Source organism: Psittacula echo (assembly GCF_963264785.1).
Source record: "Psittacula echo genome assembly, chromosome: 5".
Lineage (NCBI taxonomy): Eukaryota > Metazoa > Chordata > Aves > Psittaciformes > Psittacidae > Psittacula > Psittacula echo.
In genome coordinates, this window is record NC_137739.1 from 84,726,256 (window position 1) to 84,753,969 (window position 27,714).

Below are 27,714 nucleotides of genomic sequence, written 5' to 3' on the forward strand. Positions count from 1 at the left end.
GTGGGATGCTGCTACAGCCTCCAGGCGCGGACACAGACATTGCAAGTAACTCCAGGTTTGAATTATTGGTGATTTGCTCATTGATGGTTTAAGGGGGACAGTTCTTTTGATTCGTTTTTCTTCTGTTTACAAGGGATTAAGTCCAAGGCTGTGTCTTCTTTTGTGCTGTTTTTTGAACTGTACCTCCATGGTCCTGTTATTGTCCAGTTGTAAGGGATGTTTACGCACCAACTCTATTGCTGCAGGTCTGTGTAATTCAGACCCAAATTAGGGCAAGGAGCTATGTGAAGTTGGCTTGAACACTTTTGCAACAGGCATGTCTAGTGTTGGCTCAGGCCATCATTTCCCAAAAGAACCTTGATCTAAGCCGAGGTTTAGGCCAAAGAATTAGCCCATTCTTAGTATTAATTTACATCAGAAATCTGTTCTATTCCATGCTGTGGTATCAGCTATTTACTCACTACTAAGGCTGTTTCCAAAAGGAGCCGGCTGTAACTGAGCAGTGAAAGAACTCTTACTGGCTTTATGAAAGGAGGGGAAAGTTATCCTCAGCTTCTTATACAGGTAAGGTTACTCACTTGGCTAACTACCATACCCTCGTTTTAACAGGGAGATGTATGCAACATGCAGCTTAAATTATTCCACTAGAGGAGAGGGTGTATTTCTGAAAGCATGTCATAGTTTGAGCTGCTGGGATTAAACTTCAGCCCCAACTAATTTGTGGGTGCAACTCCTGTTCTGTGAAAGGAGATGAGTAATTCCCCCTGAGCTCAAACAGCAGTACTGCTAAAGCAGCAGATGTACAACCCCCTCTCTTATATTAACATCCAAAGGAACCACAGTGTATTTTCCTCAGGAACGTGTGGCTTCTGCTCACTTCACCACTTGCCCTTTCTAATGTCAGATGCCCCCTGAGCACAGCGCATCTAGAACATGCACGCTCTGCAGGAACAGGCTCCCTCTCCAAAACGAGCAGTGAAGAACCAGTGCACGTACTAGGGCTAACTCAGGAACATCAGCCAAAGTACTCTGGGGTGCATTTGTTTTTCATTCATCTGTTCTTTCTTCCCTCACATCCCCGTCCCTCTCCCAAGTGTCCAAAAACTGCACAGGTAAAGATGAGATGGCCAGCATTTGGAGATGTTTACATTGTATTTAAAATACAATACAGTGGCATGTAAGATACTTAATGCTAAAGTCAGTGTATTTATGAAAAGTGTAATTTTTAAATGGAAGTTGTAATTCGCAACTGGTATTAAAAGTACTGAAAGACTTGTTCAGTGGATGAAACCTTCAGTTCTTTCTGACTAATTACCAACTGATTCACCAGAGATCTCACATCAGCAATGGTGTTAAAGCTTCCAGAGTCGAGGTGAAATTACAAAGCTAAAACATGAATCATGGTCACTTCTCCCTTGCAAAATGGATGTTCAGAAGCTTCAAAGACTCTAACAAAGCTGTACAGTCTGTTCACTGACAACAGGCAAAACCAAGGCTGCTGTCTGAGCTGCTGTTCATCCACTTCAACATACACTTACTTACTGCAGTATAACCTGTTGGTCCTCATTCAGAAACAGCAGAGTAGGAGTTAATCCAGTTCTAGGAAGAGGCTCCAAAAGGCAGCATGATGGGCACCATGACAGGAGCGTCTCACCTTCCCTTCTGCAGATGCAGGACCACCACGCAAGGGCAACAGCCCCAACACATCATGGCTTTGTTTTTAGAGGGAAAAAATGCTTTATTTTTTCCAGACAGAAAGTAAGTGGTACAGTCCAGTCTAGTCCTGTCCTCTGCCAAGGCCACAACCTTGACTGGGCAGAGATCAGGCATAGTACTGCAGATTGGCTTTTTTCTTTGCTTGAACTTCCAGGATTCCTTCCATGTAGTCTTCGTGGGTGAGCTCTGTGGCTCCACGGCGGAGGGCAATCATCCCCTAGATGATTAGAGAGGGCACGTGAGCACCTCATCAGTTCAGAATAACTACTCCACACTAGCTCTCACCTTTCCCTCATCAGTACTTGCTGCTGTAGAGGAGCAATACTTACCGCTTCAACACACACAGCCTTACACTGGGCTCCGTTGAAGTCATCTGTGCAGCGAGCCAGTTCCTCGTAGTTCACATCAGGGCTGAGATGGGCAGAGATGAAAAACAGTAAATCTGAGAATAGGTACCAAATAGAAACACAGGTATGGAGCTGCCTTAAAACCCAGCAGTGAGCTCTCAACAGAAGTGCCTGCCACTGAGGTACCCTCATGAGTGAAAAACACAGCCCCAGAAGGCCATGCCTCTGCCCTACCTGACATTCATTTTGCGTGAATGGATCTGCATGATTCTGGCTCTGGCCTCCTCGTTAGGCATCGGGAACTCAATCTTGCGATCTAATCGTCCAGAGCGGAGCAAAGCTGGGTCCAAGATATCAACCCGGTTGGTTGCAGCAATCACCTAAGTAGAAGTAGGGTCATCAGTCTGAGACACCTGGAGAACAGGCCTTTCCTCCACAAGGATCCACCAAGCTTCCTCCTAGACACTGCTTTCCATCCCCAGCTAGAGCACCCTGGGCCTCAATAGCACTCTCTGCTAGATCCCAACCTTGACTTGTGTGTTGGGCTGGAAACCATCAAGTTGATTAAGCAGCTCAAGCATGGTCCTCTGCACCTCACGATCACCAGCCTTCTCACTGTCAAACCTGAAGAGAAAACAAGCGTAGAACTATCAGCATGAACCCTGTCCCTATGTTTTTAATCACATAAGAAGACAGAATGAATGCAGTTCATGCTTACTGGCCAAGATCTTCCAAATTCCAACTTGAAACTACAGGAAGTTCTACCCTGATGGGGACTGCGACTCAAATAACTGTCAGCAGCAGCTAAGTCTTATTATGTTCTTAGAGCTAAATGGAGCTAATGTTGTCCAGGCCCAAGTAGTAAATGAGGATGAACATCATCTCTATGTGCCTGATGCAGTTATCAGAAAACAGTTTATATAGCAGGAGTCTATCAGATAGATCCCAAGTCTCATGAACTTCACTCATGCGCCTAAGGATTGTGGCAACTGCTATCTATCTGTTATGGGCTTTACACTGTTTCTGAATAGGCCATGCTTTAAGCCAGGCTTCCCTCACACACACAGGTAAAGGGGGCTGCTGGGCAGCTCCCAGGAGCTTTGCAACATGGCCTACACCTCACCTTTTAGTGCCAATGGCATCCAGTTCATCAATAAAGATGATGGAAGGAGCTTTCTCTTTGGCTAGAGCGAAAGCATCACGGACCAGCTTAGCTCCATCACCAATGAACATCTGCACAAGTTGTGGACCCGCAAGTTTCAGGAACGTGGCCTGGGAATTGAAAAAGAATCCTATGCCTTGTGTCTCAACTGGGTCAGTTCCAAGTACTACAGAAAACCCTTAATTAAAAGAACCAAGCAAGAAAACAGACAAGGAGATCCCAGCCATGTAACATCAATTTGTATGTACGACCCCTCTCCCCTTGGAGATGTTCTTATTCTTTTTCAGGTACTAGTCTACAGCAGCACACGCTTTCAAAGGTTTTTTTTACCTTGGTCTGGGCAGCACATGCTCGAGCTAACAGTGTCTTCCCTGTTCCTGGAGGCCCATACATCAGGACTCCTTTGGGTGGCTGTATACCCAAGTTCTCAAACTTCTCCTTATGGTTCATTGGCAGGACAATGGCCTCCACAAGCTACAGCAAAAGGAAAATACTAACAGATAAAGCCATTCTCCTTCACAGATTCAGGCTGCCTGCTCTGAGCTGAAGTTCTGAGCTGTAGTTCAAAGACTGCTGTTCTCAGTCACACCAGGAACTAAATATGAAGTATTACCTCTTGGATTTGCTTATCCAGCCCCCCAATGTCACTGTACTGCTCTGTGGGTCTCTCATCCACTTCCATGGCTTTCACTCGTGAATCATATTCAGTAGGTAAAGTCTCCAAGATCAAGTACGAGTCTTTGTTCACTCCCTGTAAACACAAATCCTTTGTCTTTAACAGGCCCTTCAGATAACAACAAACATGGAATCACAGATGATTCACCAGAACTCAAGGATGCGGGAATAATCAGCTGTGACATTGATACTCATAAAATCACTGATTGCACAGTGGACAACACCATAGCTACTCAGCACATGCCAAAAAAGAGGAGTCCAATCTACTTACAATACCAAAGGATGCGTTTAAAAAGCTTAGTAGATGGTATCCAAATTTTCAGCACCTAATTGTATATATAAAGAACACAGCCCTTAAACTACTTTTCTATACTACAGATATGACTGAACCCATATGTCCTGGGTTCAGCAGTAGCAGTCATTTTTCTCCTTCTTAGTAGCTGGTGCAGTGCTGTGTTTTTGACTGTCAGCCTGGGAACACCACTGTAACACCGATGTTTTTAGTTGCTGCTCAGTCACGTTTACTCTGACCAAGGACTTTGTGAGTCTCATGCTCTGCCAGGGAGGAGGGGAAGCTAGGAGGAAGCACAGACAGGACACCTGACCCAACTAACCAAAGAGGTATTCCATACCACAGCATGTCATGCCCAGTATATAAACTGGGGGGGGGTTTACCTGGAAGGGCTAGATCACTGCTCAGTTGGGCTGGGTATTGGTTGGTGGGTGGTGAGCGGTTGTATTCTCTCCCCTTGTTATTTCCCTTATCAGTATTATCATCGGTGGCAGCAGTAGTGGTTTGTGTTATACCTTAGCTACTGGACTGTTCTTATCTCAACCCGTGGGAGTTACATTCTTCCGATTCTCCTCCCCATCCCTCTGGAAGCAGGGGGAGGGGAAAGTGGGGACTGAGCGAACGGCTACATGGTTTTTCTGAATTACTGACTGGACTTAAACCACGACACCATAATATCTTTTTATTAAGATTTTAGTATAGAAATGGTCTTAGAGAAATGTGGGCAGATTTGCCTCCTTTCTGAAGGGCAAGATATAGGCAGCTTTTCTAGTAAGCATCGTATCTAACAGTCACAACAGCCTCACTCACCACTAAGTCTCCAGGCTTCAACTTCTCAGCATCAACCAACCCAATAACAGGCAGGAAATATGTCTGCGGAAAAAGACCAAAGTAAGCAAAACCAGCAGGAGGTGGTCCTTTTCAGCATTCCCCACATCTAGCTGGGCACATGGATCTTACCTGACGTGTAGATGTCTTGATCACAGCACACTTGCCCTTTCGCTGGGAATCCAGGTCAATATTTGCTCCATCCTCCTCCTGGTCATTGGGGTCAACATCCAGCAGCTGCAAATCAGAATGACAGTTGTTTAAGAACATACCATGTCTGAAATTACTGACAAGTTCCATGCCCTCCTCCTGCCCATCCTGCACACACTTGTCACACTGCCGCAGAAGAGTGGCTTGCTCTCACCTCAATAACGTTGGAGACAAGGTATGGCAGGGTTTTGTTCACTTTGATCTTCTCACTGTTCTCTTTAATCTTGTCTTTCATGGCTTGAAGCTCATGAGTCACTCTCAGTACTTCACTCTTCATGATCTGGAATCAGTCACAGATGAAAGAGGTAGGGATCAGAGTAGAAGACCAAGGCAAGATAAAATTCATACATTATTCCAAAAGTAAAAGCTATGAAAACCTAAATCTGAGGAAATAGTGATTATGAAGGGAAACCTAATATAAAAAGAGGAAACCCAGCAAATTAGCCAGCACTGGTTAGGAATCAAGGCTATGCAATCCATTCTGGTCTCTTACTAATCAATATCCTGAAATAGTTTCTTCCCAGGGTCACTGGATAACCTTACCCTGATCAATGCAGCAGCTTACAGGGTGCAATATGACCTAGATAAGGATGTGACCTAGATAAAGCAGCTGTGTTTTGGTTTTCAGTTTTTAATATATACAGACATACGGATACGGAAGTGACCAGATATACACATACACGTGCATATCTATATGCATCCACATACAAACACCTATTTTAAAGGTATGTTTTGTTGGGTTTAGAGAAGAACTGGGACCAGTACTGTTTTAATACCTTCATCAGTGACACAGACAGTGGGATCGAGAGCACCCTCAACTAGTTTGCAGATGACACCAAGCTGAGTGGTGTGGCTGACAGCTGAGGGACAGCATGCCATCCAGGGGGACCTGGACAAGCTCGTGACGTGGACCCATGTGAAAGTTATGAGGTTCAACAAGCCCAAGGGCAAGGTCCTGCACATGGGTCAGGACAACCCCAATATCAATAGCGGCTGTTGGATGAAGGGATTGAGAGCAGCCCTGCAAGGACTTGGGGGTACTGGTGAATGAAAAGCTGGACATGAGCCGGCAGTGTGTGCTTGCAGCCCAGAAAGCCAACTGTACATTCAAGGCCTGACTGGATGGGGTTCTGAGCAGCCTGATCTGGTTGAAGACGTCCCCGCTCGCTGCAAGATGGGCTAGATGACCTTTAAAGGTCACTTCCAACCAAAACTACTCTATGATTGTATGATTCTACTACCTGTCAGAAAAGAAGCTCTGTACATCCAACAGTCAGTACATTTATACCCAAGACTAATGCACGCAATAAAGGTGTTTCTCAGTGCTGTCTGGCTGACACCCACATACATTTCCTCCATTTCCTGGTTACTCAGTTTGAAAACACATCAGTTTTGTGAGCCTCAATGAAGCAACTGTAGCCCCAGATGATCTCAAGAGAACTGGTCGCATCTGAACTGGCATATGTGATTAAGTTTAATGGGGAAATCACAGAATCATAGAACAGTTAGGGTTGGAAAGGGCCTTAAGATCATCCAGTTCTAACTCCCCTGCAATAGACAGGGACACCTCACACTACACCATGTCACTCAAGGCTCTGTCCAACCTGGCCTTGAACACCGCCAGAGACGGAGCATTCATAACTTCCCTGGGCAACCCATTCCAGTGCCTCACCACCCTTACAGTAAAGAACTTCTTCCTTATATCCAATCTAAACTTCCCCTGTTTAAGTTTGAACCCATTACCCTTTGTCCTATCCGCTCCTCTCTAAAAAATTATCTTCTTAAAACTCTTGATACCTAAGCGTAATACTGTGCTGTAACACGTACTTACTCACAGGACTATTGCAGGAGTCAGTACTGTATCTGTTACATATAAATGCAAAACATTTAGAATAATGAAATTATTAGAATATTCTAAATTACTAGAACAATTTAGAATTAATTAGTCTGAGAAATATTCAAGGAAAGCTGCATGAAGGGAGGGTGCCAATAAACATTTCTCAATTATGACGCTCTTACTATAAAATAAAGACAACTTTTACTCCTTACTATCTTCTGCAATTTCAAAATAAGACATTCATTTAACTTTGCTGCCTTTAAAAACCAAGTATGTTAATATGTCAGAACCACTAGTGGCCTCCGAAGCACTAGGATCAAGTTGCTCTCTAGAATTCATGAAACAATTTATCTTAATACTACTAAAATCAGGCAGCAGAGACAAACTTATACTAAAGTTAGAAGAGCTCTTGTGTGAAACAGGTCTGTCTTGGGTCAGGTCTACCCAGGTCTGTTCTACTTAACATCTTGATGAATGGCCTAGAGAAGAGGAGGAGTGCAGGTGAGAAGGAAGAGCACCTTGCACTGACACAGGCTGCTGACTGGCTCTGAGTAAAGGGACCTGGGGGTCTCCATGGACAATAAACGGAACAGGAGGCAGCATCATGCCCTGACAGCAAGGGTGGCAAACAGCACCCTGGGCTGTACTAGCAGGAGTGTAGCCAGTAGATGGAGAAAAGCGATCACCCCCCTTTACTCAACATGTGTTAGATCCTATCTGGAGCAACTGTTCGGTGTTGTTTCCCCTGCCCCTACAGCAAAGACATTGATAAAGTGGACTGTGTGCAGCACACGGCCATCGAGATGGCCAAGGCGACTGGAGCACAGGCCCTGTAAGAAGCAGCTGAGGCTTCTTCAGCTGGAGAAGGCAACTACTGGAGAAGGTACCAAGAAGACAGAACCAGACACTTCACAGCAGTGCACGGCAGGCAGCCGAGACAACAAAGACCAAAACAAGAGAGGTTCAGCCTGTATGTAAAGCAAATCTTCACCCTTACGAGCGCAGTCAAGCTGTGGCACAGAACCCACAGCAGTGGTGCAATCTCTGTTTAGGCACTTTCAAGATCCAAGCAGATGAAGCCCTGAGCAGCCTGGGTTACAGCTGGCCCTGCTCTGGGCAGGACGTTTGACCAGATATCTTCTCAAGTCCCTTCTAACCTGAGTGACTCGATGATCCCACCTGAACCAGGCAGCGGAACAGACTCCCCCTCCCCTGGGCCTGCGAGAGCTGGGAGGCCTTGTGTACCTTCAGCAAGTGCCTCCAAAGCTCTGCAGAACAGCCGACCCGTCAGCTCCCGGCTCTTTTAGTATTTCTGCCCTACCTTCGAGGCTCACTATACCTCAACCCACCGCTCACGATCTAGATAACCGCGTTTTATTTTCTATTGCCCTGGTCTCTGTCCCACGGCTGTGCTGAGCTCCCCCGCGCCCTCCCCTCAATGCAGCAGCAGCGCACGGCTCCCGAGGCCCGGTCAGCTCAGGTCCCCTCCCCGGCCCCGCTTCCCCCGTGGCTGCCGGCCCCTGGCCGCTACCTTGATCTCGCTGTCGAGGAGGCGCGTGCGCTGCACGATCTCCTCCGTGGACATCTTGAGCACCTCCTCACCGACGCCGTCCTGCGGGGCACAGCAGCAGCGTCACCCTCGGCTCAGCCCGGCCCGAGCCCCGCCGCTCCCCGCCCCACCACCATAGCCCCAAGCCCGGCGGCAGCCCCGGCCCGCGGTCCCGGCCCCTCACCTCGGATTCATCCCACACCGACGCCATCTTTCAGCGAGCGACCGCACAACACGGCGGCTTCCGGGCGGCAGATTCCGCGCTCCTCACCCCGGGAACAGGGCGGGAGGCGGCGAGGGAGGCGACTCGGTGGCTCCGCGTCCCTTCCTTTTCTCCTCCTCCTCCTCGGCACCGCACCGCGGCCGCAGCCCCTCCGCGGCAGCCCGCAGAGCAGACCGACAGCTGTGGCGAATCTGCGGGCGCGGATGGTGAGGGGAAACCACCACGCGGGTCACGTGCCCCGGGTAAATCTGCTGAGTGATGGCCCCGCCGCCATCTTGGGGCGGGGCCCGGCCGAGGGCGGTGCTGCCCCGTGAGGCGGAGCCGGGCCCGGCCGCGGAGCGCGGAGCAGAGGGAGACAGCGCGGTTCCTATACAGGCCACGCCGTGCCCTTTATTGCGGTCAGTGCCCGTACAGAGAAGCGGACTCGGGCCGAGCCCCAGCCCGCCGAGCGAAGGGGAGAGGGCGAGGGGACCCCGCCTCCCACCCGAGCACCGCGGCCGCTGAGGTGGGGCCGGCGCAGCCCGAAGGGCCCCGAGCACAGCGGGGCTGCCGCAGTCCCAGAGGCGCGGGCCGAGCCCCGCGGCAAGGTCAGACGTAGCCGGGCTTCACCGACAAGCGGCGGCAGTTGGGGCAGCCCCGGGTCCCGTTGGTCTGAAGGCACCTGCAAAGGGAGGAGGTTGGTTGTGGGGGGGCTCTGCGCCCCCAGCGCCGCTCCTGCTCCTGTTCCCTGTATTAACCACCTCACATGGAAAATGCGCCCTCCCGGTATGATCCCTCTTCCACCCATGCCGCGGAGGGCCCTCAGCACGCCCCTCTTTACAAGGAAGTTGCTGTAGTGCTGGAGACAAACGCACAGGGCTCACTGGGCATCTCTCACCACCCAGTAGTTTGATCCTAACGCTGGTGTCATTGGGGGGCTTTAAATTCCTAAATTGTGTGTCTTTACATTGTTAATTTTCAGCAGCAAGTGTTCTGTTACACTCATGTTCACCCTAAAAATAAAATAATGGAAGAGGTAAACTTTCATGGCAATAGTGCAATAATAGACTGGACACCTTCACCTCAATGTCCCTGTACATGAGAGAGAAAAGGGCGGGGAGGAATTCATGGGAAGAAATCCAAACTACCCTGGGTGTGGAGTAATTCAGTAAGAATCTGGCACCCGCAAGGTGAGGACATTGGTGAGCTACCATTTAGAGGACAGGAGTGAGATGGACAGTATGGCTAAATCCATCCCCCATGGCAGGGCGTTGGAACAAGATGATCTTTAAGGTCCCTTCCAACCCAAACCTGTGATTCTATGAAATCTCACCCATCAAAGCCATGAGATTCACAGCACTGCAGTGGGATCCTGTAGGGCAAAGTGGGACAAAGACCTAGGGAACAGCATGCATAGGGCTGTCCTACTGTGGTCATGAACAGCTCTTTCCTATGACTAACGTCATAGTACTTCCAGCTCATTACTTTAAGTGGAAGAAGTGAGAGCAAGGCAGCGCCTGTAGCTGGTTGTTCTTCTCCCCAATGGACTCTCCACACATGCCACAGTACAGCTCCATCTCCTCCACGCATTCATGGAACTTCACTACGTGGTCACGCAATTCTCGCTGCTGCCCCTTTGTGCGATAGATCCTTTCACACAGGCAGTGGAGCTTCAGCAGGCCAAGCTGCACACAAAGGGTGGAAACAAGAGAAGTGAACAAGATAAAGACAGACCAGGAACAGGAATGGGAACCACTTCAGCCCCATCCGCCAGAGAAACATCAGCACAGAAACCTGTCCCAGGGATAGGACCACTCATAAGGACATTTGGTCTCTCAGCACTTCCTGCCATTAACCTTGCTTCTCTGTATCACCAAAGGGGACACCAGGTTTGAGGACATCTGCAATGCTTTCGCTGATGGTTTTCCTCAGCGATCCATGACATCCACTGCACTTTGCCTCCAGCCAACACACAGTTCAGCTGCTGCTGAGGACAATAATGTTTTTCAAGAAGAGACTCCCAATACTGTAGCTCTCTGCTTGTTTAATATCCCATTTTTACTGCTTCCCATTCCCCTTTGCTCATCCCACTGTGACTCATCTCTCGCTTTTCAGACCTGCACACTGATGATCATCTGTGCAACTGCCCATAATTTAACATTTCACAACAAATCAAGTCCCAAGCATTGACTTGTTAGCACAGACACATTTATCAGCAAGAACAAGTCTGGATATTTCAAGACTTGGCTTTGTGTTGAAACCTACTGACAGTGCTGAAGAGAAGCTGTAGGATCCTACCTTGTTCCCTAGTCCCTCTGCCAGCTCCTGTGCTTTTTCAATACTTTCCAGAGCCTGTAAATGGAGAGCATGCATCATCAGTTCTCAGTCTGATATATCAAGACCAGACTTGTGTGAATGTCCTATGAGAATTAAAAGAGAGAGGTAAACGGGTAGAGAGTAGAATTTGGACATAAACAAGCACCACTAAACTCTGGAGATGCGAGACAGCTGTCTGGCAGATTTCCCCCCTCTCCTAAGAGTTCATCCATAAGAAAAGCCTGGTTTCTGAAAGACCACAAATAATCCAAGAGCTGCATTTCTGCTCCAGCCACAGGGTGCAAAGTGGGGGTATGATGTCGGCAGACGCTGGCATTTCCAAGGAGGCGGAATACAGACTTAAACTCAGTCACACATGGCCATAGGGATTGGGACGAAGCACAAGCAAACCAAGCCTTTTCCCCCTCCAACCCTACAGGTTCAATAGTCATTGGGCAACTCCAATTTCCCTTGTACAAGAGGGGAGGAAGGGGATCGGCACCACCAACACACCAAGCTCTTCCATTTCGCCCTTGCTGTTACATATCCACTTTGTCCTACTTGGACGTGGTGTGATGTAGGAGTGTACTGCTGTCCACCTTTTTCAATCTGAAGGAAAGTATTTAGCATAGCAGCTGTTACCCAAAATGAGTCCCTACTTTCCCCTAGATGCCATAGTGTTCCTCACTGTTCTGATCATCAATCTCCTCTTCCAGAACTGTTGAGATCTGCTTAGATTTGTCCAAGGGAAAGAAGAGGTCTCCCTTGTGATGCAGTAGTTTATATAACTTCTACCCTATATTTTGGCATTAACTATTCTAGGAGAAGGGGACCCAACAAGGTGAAAGAAAGGACTTTGAATACAGAGGAGATGGCATTAGACCTGTGGTGGCAGCAACAGCCTAGGATAAGGAACGTGAAGAAGAGGGAAGCAGGAACTGAAGGCTACCAGTTGGAACATAACTGCAAGCTGTGCCTAGTAAGAGTGTCTGTGTATTAGAAAACCCTGAAATTAATGACTGGGACTAAGAAGCAAAATGAAGCATGTGGGGTGGGGGGAGAGATGCTGAGAAGCTCAGGGGACAATTGTCTTGGAGAGGAATGTGAGGCTGCACAAGAGTTTGGGCGAACAGCCTGAGAGGATCTGCAGTAGTACTGACCATAGAATCACAGAATAGTTAGAGTTGGAAAGGACCTTAAGATCATCCAGTTCCAACCCCCCTGCCATGAGCAGGCATCACATGCAAATGAAAGGAAATGGATTAACTGGCTGAGGAGACTGGGAAGATGGAGGATGCTAGGACAAGAATAGGGAATCTGTAAATGGAGAGTTAGCAAACTGCTTTATTAGGTAACTGATACCAGAATGAGTAGCATGAGAAATGGAAACCGGGACTGGCAAGTTGAGAAACGGGCTTGGGTGAGTATTCAGAGCTATGACATCTGAGGAGGTCACATTTGGAAAATGGGAATAAGATCCCTGACCCATGAGGGCAGATTTCCCACTAATGCCTGGAGCAGAATACAAGATTCATCTATTCATTTTCTTGGTTTTGGTGAGATGAAGACTTGTGCAAAGCCTTCACCAGGCTCTTGCAAGTGAGAACTGCTTGTGATACCAGAGAGTGGCAATGTCTGGGTGTGCAATCAGCAGATGTAGGGGTTTGCTGAGTGCTCTGAATATTCTCTTATGTGGAGGCCTAGCTGCTGTGTCCTGTCCCATCTTTTGAACATGAGATGAGGCTTGGAAGGGATTACACTGAGCAGAGTTTTTAAATCCACAGTTTCTTCTTCCATTGCAAACAGTGTTTACTTGCTGAGACTGCAAGGTGTACCTCACCCAACTGATTCCTTGCTGTAGGCAAAAGAGATGCTGACAGCACTTTGAGCTTGTCTTTTCTAACAGACACATACTTCATTTCCTAATATCTGGGATGCTTTGTTTAAGCCAAAGTTCTTTGTGTCTTGTATGAGTGATAAGTGTGAATCTTCACCATATCTACACCCAAAGCAGCATCCTGATGTGCACTGCACAGGCATTCCAGGTTCTTCAGCACTAGTTCAAGGCTAGCCTTTTGAGCATCTCATTCTGCAGCCCAGCACTGTTCCTGTAATGCCAGCAGCGTTCCTGCAATGCAATCTGCTGTATCTAGTGCAATCTGGATTTTAACTTATATATGCTGCCTAAGCATTTTCAAAGTAAGTAAAATCACCCCCTTGCATTATATTGACCAGTTGTTTATTCCCAGATGATTTTTCTGCCCTCATTTCTCTGTTTCACATCACAGTTTCTATGCCTTCAGTTTCTCTAGGAATTTGATGCCACGTTTGTCTGCAAAGCACATGGTGGAGCTGTAGAGCTGTTTAAACATCATCACTATTACAACAATGAGCTTAACTCATAGCTGTTAAGTAGGCAGTGGAATCTATTTCAGAGCATAAGCATAAGCTGATTGGCTACAGTGTAAGAGTAGGCTTCCTTCCCTTAGTGCTGGTTTCTCAGTGTAGTGCTTAAAGTCATGAGGATTGACTGATGAGACACCGGTGTGTTAGCAGTCTGCCTCAGAATGGCTGTTCCTACTGTTACTAACAAATTCCTGGCTGAGAGAGACCATTTGGAGAAGTGTAACTGTACAAGCAATAGACCCTGTTGATAGAACCAAGGGGTACAGGTCTCTACTGCACATCGACAGGCACACAGTGCAGAAAAAGACATTATGCTCCAATCTTGTTTAATAAACAAGTTTGTAACTGACCTTGTCCAGCTCCTTCTGGATCATCCAGCACTTGGTCACTCCAAGCAGCACCTGGATCAGGCCCAGGCGGTTCCCAATCTCTGTCATGATGCTCAAGGAGGAATCATACCGAGGAAAGGCTGTCTGTAGAAGCAGGGAGGAAAACACATGTTTTGCTGTGGCCTGCTTTGCACACCCTCTTGCTATCCTCTCTGTCCTTCCTGGCAGGAAAGAGCTGTACCTGTATGTCTTTACGACTGCGATGAATATCTGCAAAGCACAGCAGACACAGCGCTTGCAGAGGCCGGTCACCATGCTGCAGGGCAATCTTCATGGACTCCTGAAAGAAATTGTCTTTGGTCAGTAAAAGAGCTTATTCCTGGTTCAAAACAGCAGGGCTGGGGCTGTGCACTGCAGCCACAAAGTCTTGTTCACATGTTCTCAACCAAGGGGAATTCATACACCCAAACTTCTGAGCCCCCGTGGGCTATTGAAACCACAGCTCTAAGGTTGGGAGGCAGCAGGAACATGTATAGACAAGTACGAATGCCATGTATATCTCTTCCTCCCAGTCCTGTAAGCAAGATCCCCTTGCAAAAACCTCTGACAGCTCTGCATCTGCCTGCACCCTGTACCTCACAGCAGTCCATAGCATCTGCCAAGCGCCCCAGTTTCCGATAGGCCACTGCCATGTGATACTGGCTCATTGCACGGTACTTCAAGCTCCAGCCCTTGCCGTAATCATTCACCAGCTCAGCTGCTTTGCATGGGAAGAACAAGGCTTTCTCGTAGTCCTGTAAGACAGGCAGACAGACAGACGCTAGTTACAGCAAAAATAAAGATAAAAAAGCGCAACATTTTATTTACTAATGTTTCTATACACCTTTCAACTCCTGCTGCTCCTCTTCCACATGCTGCATTTCCCTAGATGTTTTCAGTGGATATCAAACTGTGGAAGGTGGAATTTCCATATACTGAGTTAATTTTACCCTCTAGGTTCAGGGCACTGGGGCAATGAAAGAGCAAATGAATTTTCTAAGGTATGTCATGAGCCTTACTCTGCAGGAACCATTTACTCTCCTCTATAACTAAAGGCTGAAAACCTTCTCTGCTCTGACATCATCTCCGCTTTCAATATCTACATGGAGCCCTTATGTTCTCCATATGGAAAGTCAGAATCTGGTTATCCATCATATTGCAGGAAACAGGAGCAAAGAATCATGGCCTCACCAAATCCAAAAGAAGTAATAATGTTAACATTTTAATTTTTAGGCATCTTTCTGCATTAAAAGCATTTTTAAAAGAAATATTACTTTACAATAATTATGTAAAACTATTACCTATCTAAACCCATTCTCAAGTAAATTACATGAGACTGCAGAGATGAAGAAGTCCTCATATCTTTTAATCCTCCAAGATGCACATAGGAAACCTCAACTTTAAAAGTTTCCTTTCTCCCTTCTTATTTCATACCTTCAAAGTATCCAGCACAATGTTATTGTCTTTATTTCTGGTATTATGAGAAAGGTTTACAGATAGTTCTCAATGCTTCAGTTGGTGAGTTTTTCGCTGTTGACAAGAATCAAGACTTTGTGAGGAAAACTTATTTGTTGCTGTTTGCAGCAGAAGTTAGAATTGGCAAATCACCCCCATCCTCAGCTCCTGCCCGGTTTTGCTCACATCAATAGCTATTTGCCTGTAGTAGTGGTAGTAGTAGAGAATCCGTGAGTTCTGGCTGCCAGCCCTGTGTACAGACAGTACCTCCTCTGATGTGATCTTCTTTGTAGCTAAGTTTGATCTTTTCAACACAGGAATATTCACAGCTGCTTCTGCTGTGCTATATAAACACTGCACTAATCCTGCCATCCTTACTGTGAAGGATGGTGATTTTACAAAGAAGACACTTTAGCTTACAATGCTCTCTCAGTACTTCACTTCCTATAGCAAAGCAATAACCTGAAATCCAATTCTTTCCTGAATCCATGGCACAATCTCCCTTCTGTCCCTTAGGTGACCTCACCTTTAGCTGCGCATAGAAGTTCCCAAGGCTGCAGCAGACTCGACATTCCAGCATCTTGTCGTCGTTGTTGTGTGCGTAGCGTAAAGCCTTCTCAAAGCACTCTAGAGCTTTCTGGAAGATGCTGAGGCCCAAGAAGGCATTGCCCATGCTGAGGCTCACCTGGCCGTTCAGCTGCAGGCTCACCGTGGTACCTTGCATGTTCAGGCATGTCTTACAGTAAGAGATTGTTTTCTGGAATTCACAGAGTTTCTCGTTGCTGCGAGCCAGGTTCAGGTAGCTCTCTGTAAGGAAATCTGGGTCTTCCAGCTCCCGTGCTGTGTCAATCTGAACCACTGCAAACTTGAAGTAGAAAAGACAGTGTAGACAGTGTTTATAAAAGCATATAGTCGATTTAAATGCAGCTGAAACACCCACAGGATAGCACCCTGTACTGGAGAAATGGCTCATCTCTGAGCACGGCAAAGTCCAGCAGCACAGACTGAGAAGCATCGTCTACACTGAGCAGTTATCTGGTGGTATAAAAGGCCTATGAGCAGTCTGAAGAAACCTCTCCCTCTCTCCACACATGGTGGTTAGAGAAAGAAAGCTGTTAGATGGCCCTAAAGAGAAGCAGGACACATCTGACACACTGCTGCTCAGTTTTCTTTCACTCAATTTATTCCACTTTCTCTGGCATTCTTAAGATATTAAAGTACCCTTTAATAAAAGTAAGTAAGCTGCTACTTTCATCGGTTTTTCACTAACAGATTTCAGTCTTCACAGTTTTTGTTCTATTACCTTCAGGATTCATTGCATACAGTTTTCTTAAATGACTTGAAGTCTCTTTCTTTTAGACTGCACACTCTTCTGAGTAGTGACTCTTTAGTGTTCTGTGGCGAACCAAGCACACTGCTGGCTTGAATTAATACCAGTAGCAAAGGTAAATATATAGCAATTTTCTCTGTATGTATTTTCATTACAGATTATCAGGTTTATGGATAACAATTTCCAAGGGCACCAATTACTTCCTTTTCTTGTAGAGCACCAACACATAATAATTGAAGCCAGTAGAACACTTTACATTCTTCACAAAATGAACAAAAAAAAAACCCCAATCACAATTGCATGTATTTGGGGATGTATGTTCTCAGTTTCCTTCACACCGTAGGAAAGCTGCTGTATGGACCCAGTACTGTGCATCAGCTCATGGCTCCCCGCGTTCCCTTACCTTTGTACAAGTTGTTCATTATTTCCTGATTGCCACAGCCTCTTTCCTTGGTGTGAAGTAATTTTTCTCTCCATCATAACCCTTCTTAAATCACAGTTCATTTCATGCCTTTAATTCTGCCTTCTTTTCTCCTATTCTTTCCTTTGCTAAAGTTTTCTTTCCTCTATTTTTGATCACTCATGGTATAAAATCTTCAGTTTGACTGAAGCCATTTTTTCTTCCTAATACTGGGAAGAACTAAAATTCACCTATTCTGATCCCAGTTTATGTTCTCTGATAACAAATTAAGGTTCAGGCATACTCTGATTCTGTACTGACCCCACTCCTCTGCTTGTTTCTGGTTTTCCTGAGAAGTCTTCAACTATTTCCTTCAGGTAGCCACATCTTAACCTTTCTATTTCTTCCTAATCAGTCTGTTGTTTCTGCCACCACCTAATTCCACATCACTTATCAGAACTGTTTCTTTTCAGATGTTTTCCAATTGTATTAATAACTCTCTTTTCTTCTTCACCCTAGGTATTTGGTTTTAAAACAGGGCATGGGTTTACTAGTAAGATGTGCTCTCCCCCTCTCTAAACAGAGCTACCAAAATCCTTTCAATGAGATGTAGGTTCCTGTTCACATTTTGTGCTAAATGCTGAATAATTAATTACTAACCTAGTAAGAGGTAAACCAAAACTCCAGGACAAGAATATCAAGACCCTTTAGCAAGACTCTATTTCAGGCTGTGATGGTTTCTTAACACTATTACAACATCCTCTTGCCTCATTTCCTAGATTCCTGAGTCACCCTCCCAAACATTGCCTGCTGCTCTCTATGTGCATCCTGTTACTTCTCGCATCCACATACCAGCTTTTTGGCTCATTTAATCAAACACATTTATCCTCATGCTCTTGAAATGCAACTTCAGCTTCTTTTTACCACTATTCCATCAAGCCCTGTATATCCTTTCTTCTATGCTGTCCTGACAACTGGGAGCCCCTCTCTGACCTCAACATTCCCTCCTGGAATGTCTCAGTCCCCCTGCCAAAAAAGCATCCTCCTTCTCCTGTTAATCAGCCCCCTTGCAAACAAAGAATTGTAATAAAACCAATGTAACATCTATATTAGATATCAAACATCATCTGAACAAGATAACAGATATGTCTTTACAATGTAGACAGCTGCTTATTCTACAGAATCCACATGGAGGTCTCTTTTTACAGACATACAGTGTAAACAGCTTCAAGTGCAGCAAAGGCCCTGTTTTCATCTCTTTTCCTGCAGCTTGGTTGTATGGTGTGCCTGCATGTGGGGAATAGATCAAGAAAGGTCCCCATGATTAACTGGAGAACTGCAATAACCTGGGAATCCTGAGGGACCAGACCCAATGAAAAGTAGTATTCTGTGTATGTTGTGGGCTGGAGCTATTGATAAACACAGTGATTACAGCAGCCCACAACTTACACTCAATAGCTGGTATGTTCTACTATATACAAAATAACCCCCCTGATTTCACATTCTGATCTCCAGCCACTTTCCGTAGTGGGTACCACACCATGGCATGCATTCATCTCCAGTTCCTTACCTTCAGCATATCTTTGTATCTGCCCATCTCTGCGTGAGCAGTGATGAGGCAACCCAAAACCCGAAACCTGCCAGCAGGATCCGCAGACTTCTCCAACACCCTCATCCAGACTCGCAGGGCTTTTTCGGTCTGATTAGACTGGTAAAGACGGAGTCCTTTCTCTATCTGTTGCTTTGTCTGGTCCTGACCCATCTCCCATGCATTAAAAAGCCTCATACACTAACCTATAAGGACAACAAAAAGCAAGTGCATAGAAGAGAACACAACATAAAACGCCCTGATAGAGGAGGGCAGGTTGTGTGCTCAGAAGGTTTGGAGTCATAAAAGCCCACCCATGGCAGGGGGCTGGAGTTGTGGTAGGCAATGGCAAGAAGTGGTTGCTCAGCACTGTAGAATCCCAAATCCAGTGGGCAAATGCCTTGCTCTCTAGGACTCCATCAGTGCATCCGCCTATGCAATCCCATAAACAAAGAGGAAAAGCACAACAGGGAGAGAAAGAGAAAAATCCCAAGCAACAGGAGTGAAACTCAACCCGAGCAGCCAGTGCTGGTCTGCGCCCCATTGGCTGCAGCTGCGCCTGCCAGTCTGGCTCACGTGGCTCCCAGGAATGCTGCTCAGGCTTCCCGGCTCCCAAGGTCATGGTGAGCCAACTGCCCACGCCTGCCTGCCAGCACATGGCTTATAAACACCCCGTGGGGAGACAGGCAGTGCAGCCACAGGGAGGTCTTGATTGTCTCCTCTCTCTTCTTCCAACCATCCTGTTTGCCAAGCAGTGGTGGTGCTGGGCTAGCTGGGAGGTGGCAGCCTCAGCTGGGAGAGTAGCTTTAGGAACAATACGTGCCTTTAAGAAGGTATGAATTGGGGCTCCAGCATATACACATGTGCAGTACTACACTTGCAGCAATGTGACGGATACATTACCAGGCACAAAATCCAGCTTCGCTTTTGAGGACCACAGCTGGCCTTTTAAAATGGACAAAGGTCAGCTCTGGCACAGATTTACTGGATACGGCACTGATTTCTGAATTTCAGGGACAACAAGAAACTAACCATCCTGAAAAGCTTTGTTCATGACTGACTGCTGCTTGTTGCCTTTTGATATCTGTGGCAGTTCTCCAAGAGTTTTTAGTGGAAGATGCCAAAGGCATCTGCTGAAATTCTGCATCCAGAACTTGCCGATCTTTTATGAAGAATGACAATAATCATAGGATGGTTTGGGTTGGAAAGGACCTTAAAGCCCATCCAGTTCCAACCCCTGCCACAGGCAGGGACACCTTCCACTAGAGCAGGTTGCTCCAAGCCCCTGTGTCCAACCTGGCCTTGAACACTGCCAGGGATGGGGCAGCCACAGCTTCTCTGGGCACCCTGTGCCAGCGCCTCAGCACCCCTCATAGTGAGGAATTCTTTCCCAATATTTAATCTCACCTCTGTCAGTTTAAAGCCATTCCCCTTGTCCTGTCCCTAAAGCCCCGTGTCCAAAGCCCCTCTCCAGATTTCTTGTAGTCCCTTTAGGCACTGGGAACCTCTGTAAGGTCTCCCTAAAGCCTTTTCCAGGCTGAACAAGCCCAGCTCTCAGCCTGTCTCCATAGGAGAGGTGCTCCAGCCCTCTGAGCAATTTTGTGGCCGCCTTCTGGACTCTCATGAGTCTAATGACCAAAATGACTCTTAATGACCCAAAGCAACAGATTTCTGCAGCTTCTGATTGTATATGAGAATTGTTTGCCCAATTAGAGGTAGTTTTAACTCTCCTACACACCTTTGAAAGAGTAAAAAAACCCCAGGTACATTGGTTCCTCTAGGAGTCCAGTTTCATACAGCCATTGATGTGCTCTATTTGTTAATGGGCCTGGTCTTGGTTATCTATAGATTTATTCTGTCCTTCCTAAGAAGAGATACCAACCTTGAAGGGCTGGGGGGGATGCCTCAGGGAAGTCTTGTGTTTTTCAGATACGTAAGTCCCAGACACATGTCAGGCCAAAGAGAAGAAATGGCAAATCAGGGATTTAATGATAGACCCACATGCAGGGATGTCTCCAGCTGCCTCCCTGCTTCTATGTGAATTTAGTGGCAGTTCTTCCACAAGCAAAGGTAAATACCAACAGCGTCATCCCACAGGCCACCACACCATGGCTGCCTAAGCAAAACCAAAGGGAGCCTTCCTGAGGTAATGTCCCTAAGGACAACAGGACACACAGGAGTAAGAAACCAGTCTGCCCAAAGGCTTTACATCATTGTCATGATCTTAAGAGATTCCATCCATACCTGTATCCAACACATCCTTAGAAAAAGTTTTAGAAGCAAAGCACTTTAAACGGTAGAAAAGTCTTGCTCCAGTCAAGACTGCTTCTCTTTTGGGAGTTTATATACTGTATGACATTTGCATTATTAAGTTTAGCCCTGTTTCTTCAGAGCAGTGATGTGCCAGATGATGTTCCAGTACAGACTGCGTACTCTCAGACTTTGGAAGTAGGAACTGTGGGAAAACCCCCCAAGAGTGCTGAAGCACAGCTGGTCACTGTGCAAAATCACTTTGGCAGCACTGTTTAAGTTATTATCAAGATACTTTATAGGTTTTAGGGCTTCCATAAAGGTCCAATTCAGAATTTTAAGTCTCTCCTCCCTGCAGTCATTCTTAGGTGTCTCTCTGGAGGGGGGTGGTGGGATGGACACAAGACGCAGAAGACTAATCCTCATGGAAAGCACTGAAAATGGTGCAGCCATCACATTTCAGGACTGCAGAAGAAGCCAGGCACAGCAAACATTGGAGTCCGCTACATAAAAGAATCAAGCCAGGACTCAAGGAAGGGATAACCAGAAATGACATCGTATCTGCAGGACAGACTACTTTCTAAATTGACCTTCCACAAGTAACCTGCCTGTACCTCAAACTCATCCTGATGCTTTTGGACCACTTCACCAAAGCTCTGCTCTCCTCAGTATTCACCGTCTGAATGCACAGAGAGAAGGCAAAGTGAGAAAAGGATGCCTTGCAGTCTGACAGACCCCATGGAACAGGAGGGGAATGATCTGTTCTGCATTTTGTTGATCACACTGTTCTTCCTTTTGAGTTCTCCTATGAAAACATGCTTAGTGTCTTAAGAGTCAACTCACAACTCGCTTACTGAGATAAAAACTTACCCTAGTAAAGTACGATTTAGCTCCATCAAGCTCATACTGGTCATTTTCAGAAACCAGAAATATACTCTTGATATGGAACATCCCACCCCAATCCCAGTGCAGCTGCCTAAATAAGGAGGGGTAAATGGGTAGAACCACCAAGACACTGACTACCTGTGCTGCTTCAAGAGAGTAATGGCAGAGTGATCATCAGTCTGTGTCTCTAGTTTGTGCAAGACTGAGGTACAGCTTCTACGGTAAATGGTCCACAGTTTCTTCTCAGGAATGGCAAATAAGTAAGCCTGGAAGGTGCATGGAAACACCAAGTTAGGGGATCTCACCTGTCATGCAGTGAAGCTATATACGCAGTGTGGCTAATCACGCAGTCACTTCTTCAGAGTGACCACACCGAGCTGCTTGTCCTTCTCCCCATTGGTCTTCATAATGTATCCTGGTGACTCCTGGCCACATGAAGACAGCAGAACATGGCTGGTAAAGTCAGGAAGATTCGAGACTGGAGTCAAAACAAGTAGTGAAAAGTGGAGGTGGATGCGAAAGGAAAAACTACTTCTCCTAAAACATTCACCATCAGGACTTAATCCACAGGTTTGTGTCTTTCCTACTGATGTTAATATAACAACTCATGTGAAACACAGATTCTTATCAGAGATAAACACACTGGCTCTTGATACCCCTGCCCACAGGGCTCTACTGTCAGTTCTGTAAGACACAACTGACAGAGCTTTGTGTAAGATAAATCTTGCCAACTTCTTGCATAAGCAAGAATCTTCCATCCTGCCTAAACAACCGCTTTTTCTGACTCAATTGTTTGTCTCCATCCTTCACCTCAGACCTATCTGAGCTGAAATCTCCCCAGCCTCCCTTCTCAACAGCTGCAAATTAACTGCAGGGATCCCAGCACACTCTGCAACAGATGGCTCAGTGCCTCGCCATCGCAATTGGTGCACTGCAGGGACAGGAATGCAGCGCTGAATCCCGATGCTTGCAAGTGCTCTCAAATTTACAATCATGTAGGAAGTAATGGGGTGGAACCAAGTATGCCAGATAACAGAGGAAGAGGACACAGAGAAGAAGCGTAGCTGCCCTGAAAGTGCCTGCAGTCTCTGAGATGCAAGACAGAAGAAGGAGGAACAGCACTGAATTTGAGGAGCTTTCAGAAATGTGGCAGAGTCATGGCCATTGTGGTTCTTTCCTTCTGAGAGAGGCAATATTCATGTCAAACTCGTGGCAAGTTTCTGAACGGATTATACTTTGCCTACACCAAATACTTGTTTACTGTTCATTTCACATGATTAACACATCATAGTTCTAAAAGCAAAGCGGGTAAACTTCTCCTTATCACAAAACCCGAGCTAGGAAACAATCCCAACCCATTGGCTTCCCTGTATAGTATTTCCAGGACTGGGAGCACTGAAGCTGAACCAGGACAGGTTCAGCAAGCCTGGCTGTGTTCTGGAGGGGTAAGGAGGCAGTGGCGGGTATGGGACTCATAGGAGCAGTATGAGCTGGTGCCTGTCTAATCCCACACACCACCACGCACATGTGCTGTCTCTATATAGCTGAAGTCTGGTATTACACTGAAGTTATTTAGCCCCTGAAACACCATGAAGCACAGTGCATGGCCAGGCAAGTGGCTATGCAGTGCTAAATCTTAACAAAATGGAGGCTATACAACCCAAAACCCTTTTCCATTTCTTCTCAAAGTAGCTCCTCTACATCCAGGGCTATACTGTACATCCAGGGCTATACTGTACATCTAGAACAAGGGGTACTGGACCATGAAGCTCACAGCTAAGTAAATGGAAGATTCCCTCATCTCTCTCCTCATCTTCCCACCCAGAAAGAACCTCAAGGTTGAGACACAAATACAACACACAAGGACTCTTCTCAAACAGTTTAATAGCAAATAAACAAAGGAAGGTACCACACTTGGCATATACAAAATGACTTGTTGTCGGTGTGTCTGTGCAATTAAAACAGCTTTAAGTTGCCCTTTGGGACAAAAAAAAAAAAAGGAAAAAAAAGAAAGAAAACACACACACACACAAAAGGAAGAAAATTCCTTTAACACATACTCGCTCGTTCCAAACTTGTAACAAATCTTTTCATCTTGAAATCCACTACACAAACTCTGCCATCGGATCAGAAAAGCAACGCGTGCTCCTCTGCGTTTTAAACCATTAAAGTAAAATCTGTAATTCTCTACAGAGTACAACACAATTTCACACAAAAGAAAAGACATTTTTTGTTTTGCAAATCAAAACAAGAAAAAAAGTAAAAGGAACAGCTCAACACAAGGTAAAGAAAAGCATTTCTACGACTGAACCACGACTTCGAGTTGATTAAATCCCATTACTGCAGAACAGACTCTACATTTGGTCATAGTGGCAATTTGTTTTCTCGTCACATTGTGAATCACTTTACATCGTTTTCTAGTAGAAAAGGCAAAAAACTGTACAAAACCCCTAGTGTTAAATACAATGTTTGTACCAATAAAAAAGCCCACAGGTTTGTCTCCAAAATGTAAATTTTCTTTTTAAATTATTCACAAAAAGCAGCCAAAAATCAGAAAGGCAGCTGCTGCTCCACTGTCTCAAATCCATTAAAACCACCACAGAACAATTAAAACAACCAAAGGAAGAAAAGGAAAGAAGAAAGGAAAGAAACATCCGACGTTTGGCATTTTGGTTTTCTTCAGATAGTTTTTCCACAGGTTTCTCCGAAGTTCCTTATGGAACCAAATGCTCATGTACAGAAACGTACTGGCAGTTACTCAATACACTGCAGGGTAACCAGTGCCCCCCACTGACACACAGCCCTGTGCATTCAGACTGTGGGACTAACAGCAGCCAGCCCACAACCCTACCTCCCAAATAAACAAGGCTCGATCCTTTTTTCATCCAGCCTCGCGCTTTACTCCCAGGTGTATGTACCATATCCAAACGTGGTCTGTCCTACAAGCAGATTAAGGACTGTCTCGACAAGTCTAGCCAGCATCTACTGAGGATATCCTCAGGCAACTCAGGAGTAGGATGGAAAAGAAATCCTTTTGCGTCTTTGCATTCTCCCAAACACTGGACAAAAGTGAGATTTCCATCCAAATCAAACACGATTTATTTTCTCAGCAAACCCCTTTCTCCTGGGATTTCATTTCACATTATTTTCTACTGTTAAAGATACCTACACAAGCTTGCTTCTCCTTCCGACTGAAACGTCATCACAGTACACGCTCTTCATCTAGAAGCTACATCCCGGTTTCTACCTGTGCGGATGGTACGGAGGGTAGGGGGAAAGCCTGCTACCCAGAAAGCAGTAACCTGTTCTAGTTCATTCTGCGAGCCAGAAACAAAACTGCTTAGCTCATTGCCCAATTAAAAACGAAACAAAAAGTAAAAAATCTCCGGAGAGATTCCCCAGCTAAGGCCCTTGAGAAGAGAGCTGGGGATGGTACCCTGTTCAGGTAACAGCTGCAGAGGCTGTTGTATTGTGCTTGTCGCTTGGGAAAAGAGCCAGCAGTTGTGGGACCAGGTTTACAAATGCTTTCTCTGGGGTATTTCCATCACTTTATTTCAAGAGCTAACCCAGAGCCTCCTTTCCAGGATCCTGCCATCAAGGTCTGACTGATGGTATTAAACTGGGGCTGGATTTGACATTAACATGTCCTGAATGATACAAACGCTGTTTCAAAGGAGCCCTAGCTTCAGATAACTTTGGAAACAGAAACACTGTGAAGTTCCCCCACCTTCCTGCTCCCCAGCTGTCTCCTTCCACCAAAACTTCCAGTACAGAAACAGTACAGCCAAGCCCCCTGGGTGCCTCTGACAGCACTGGAGATGGAGCAAGGTCCAGGTGCTCTGTCAGGCAGACAGTCTAAGTGCACAGGTAGATGCCCTCAGGTGGCTTCTGATCAGATAATTGTCATTACCAAAAACACCAATTTAAAGGATACCTTTGAAACCCATTAAATTGCTCAGTTTTTGCACAAACTATAGAAAACAGAGAGGTGAAGGTGATATATACGAGGGTGTGAAGAAAACAGCAGGAAACATGCAAAACATTTCTGGGCACTATCTTAGTTTGAAAGATTAAAACAGAAACATCACATTTTGCTGAGGAGATTGTAGTTATAAAAAAAGAAACCCAAGCATGCTGGAGCTTAACAAAATACAACATCAACTCTGATCAATTTTTCACTGCAGACTGATAATCACACAGGGAAGCAGGGGAAAAAATAAAAATAATAATAATTAAAAAAATCCATAAATCAGGGCAAAAAAATGTCGCTACAATCAGAAGGAAAATGTAGTTCAAGTGTTTTCTGCTGATGCCACTCAAGTCACAAGTCTGAACTCATAAAAACACATGCTGTCTCCTCAAGCACAGAAACCAGATCAGCAAAATGTGACTAGGAAGTCTCCTGAAAGATTGAGTCACACAATAGAATTGACCTTCTCTTCGAAACTGTGTTGTTTTGTGGTTTTCCCAACTAAAGCACACAGGAAAAAAACCAACCCTAAGCCTGGAAAGTGATTGGCTGTATGTTCACAGAAATACAAATACTCACAAGGTATGCTAGCAAGGCTGCTCTGAAGACAATTACAAAGAATCAGATTCACAAAATCAAGTGGTTCTCTTACGAAGGTCTAGAAAAATAGAAATTCTTTTATATTCAAATGCAAGTTTAAATATTCCCCTGCAGCAGTCTTTCTAGCAAAACCGATTTGGCAGCACGGAAATAAAATAAAACCCAACCAAACGAAAATAAAAAGAAAGAAACAAACGCAATAAAAATACACATCAGCGTCAAAGGTGAACACAAGGTCAAAGGTGAGAGTTCAAGCATCAGAGAAGCTGAAGAGACAAGGATTTGGACGATGTACTTGAACGCCACATCGACATGCTTTAGGCACAACGATGAACAAACGGCAGGAATCTAGAAAAAAAAACAAACCAGAAAGAGGGAGACCCACTGAGTTACACAGAGCAGTACATCCAAACACAGAGAGAGAGAACAAGAATGGGCACTGTACAATGAGATCTCCTGGGGAAGGGAGTTGACAGGGAAGGGCAGCACATGCCAACGATGGACAAGTAAAAGTCGAAGTACATGAAGGACACCAAGTAAACATCAAACTGCCAGAAATCAAATCAAAGCAGAGGCCTGGATTTCCCTCTCAACACCCAGTCTGGGGAGCTTTCCACAGCCCAGTGGCACATTGGTTAGCACACATTCACCTTGCCCTGTGCCCAGTGTCTGCACTGGCTCTGTTTAGGAGAACAGAGCAAGCTCCCTCCCCAGGAGACCAACTCCAAAAAATACGGCTCCAGGGCTAACATTTGCCCTCAGAGACTGAGACCATGAGAGACAAGACAGAGGACATAAGGGATTCACAGGTGGTTTGACAGCTGAGACCTTTCCTGCACCCTAACGTCGGAAGTTCTTAGGCAGTGGTAGCCCAGGAAACCGTGTTCTTTCCTTCAAGCTACAGCCCCTTCTCATTCGCTAGGAGCCCATGAAACTAGGGTGGATGATTTGGAACAAAGGGGAGGGGGGAAAATAGTTATACAAGACAAACCCTCCACATATTAGAGAAGAATTCCTTAAGACTTGACTGCAAGTTAAGACTTGTCCTAGCTGAGCACTTTTCATGCCATTAAACCTACACAGGGATTTTCTGTTCCCAGCTCCCTGACTTCATGAGGAGGGGATTCTGAGCTCTGAGCTCTACAGTCACTGTTGCCAGTTTGAGGAATAGAAAAAAAAGTGTTTTGTGAAGCTTTCTTGACGAGTTTATGAATAATTGTTCTATTAAGTGTTATAAATACCTTTGTTTCCTCCCCTCAGCTTGTGAGCTGTGCAAGAGATAAAGGACATTCTGGGATCCTAAACCAGAAAGATAAATTCATCACAAA

At 45.8% G+C, this 27,714-nt stretch overlaps 3 protein-coding genes across 12 annotated transcripts in view; all 3 read right to left on the bottom strand.

Moving 5' to 3' along the window:
• Positions 1–1,203: 1,203 nt before the first annotated feature.
• On the bottom strand, positions 1,204–9,000 carry PSMC3 (proteasome 26S subunit, ATPase 3). Its single transcript, XM_080619427.1, has 12 exons — positions 8,801–9,000; positions 8,599–8,679; positions 5,385–5,510; positions 5,153–5,257; positions 5,003–5,065; positions 3,839–3,976; positions 3,556–3,699; positions 3,187–3,335; positions 2,591–2,687; positions 2,298–2,443; positions 2,046–2,127; positions 1,204–1,933 (listed from the first exon to the last, which is right to left on the bottom strand). The coding sequence occupies exons 1-12, from the start codon at positions 8,825–8,827 to the stop codon at positions 1,823–1,825; spliced, it is 1,269 nt and encodes a 422-aa protein (XP_080475553.1). The 5' UTR covers positions 8,828–9,000; the 3' UTR covers positions 1,204–1,822.
• Positions 9,001–9,215: 215 nt separating this feature from the next.
• On the bottom strand, positions 9,216–18,855 carry RAPSN (receptor associated protein of the synapse; the record flags this gene model as incomplete). Its single annotated transcript, XM_080618320.1, has 8 exons — positions 9,216–9,500; positions 10,304–10,503; positions 11,117–11,170; positions 13,891–14,013; positions 14,111–14,209; positions 14,505–14,663; positions 15,890–16,228; positions 18,664–18,855. 8 exons carry the CDS (start codon positions 18,853–18,855, stop codon positions 9,428–9,430), a joined length of 1,239 nt encoding a protein of 412 aa, XP_080474446.1. The 3' UTR covers positions 9,216–9,427.
• Positions 18,856–23,680: 4,825 nt separating this feature from the next.
• The window catches only part of CELF1 (CUGBP Elav-like family member 1), a 64,742-nt gene continuing 60,708 nt past the window's right edge, over positions 23,681–27,714 (bottom strand). For all 10 annotated transcript variants that reach the window (XM_080619425.1, XM_080619424.1, XM_080619421.1 and 7 more), the window contains one exon: positions 23,681–26,734. The gene's annotated coding sequence lies outside the window, so the exon portion shown is untranslated. The remainder of the gene's footprint in view (positions 26,735–27,714) is intronic.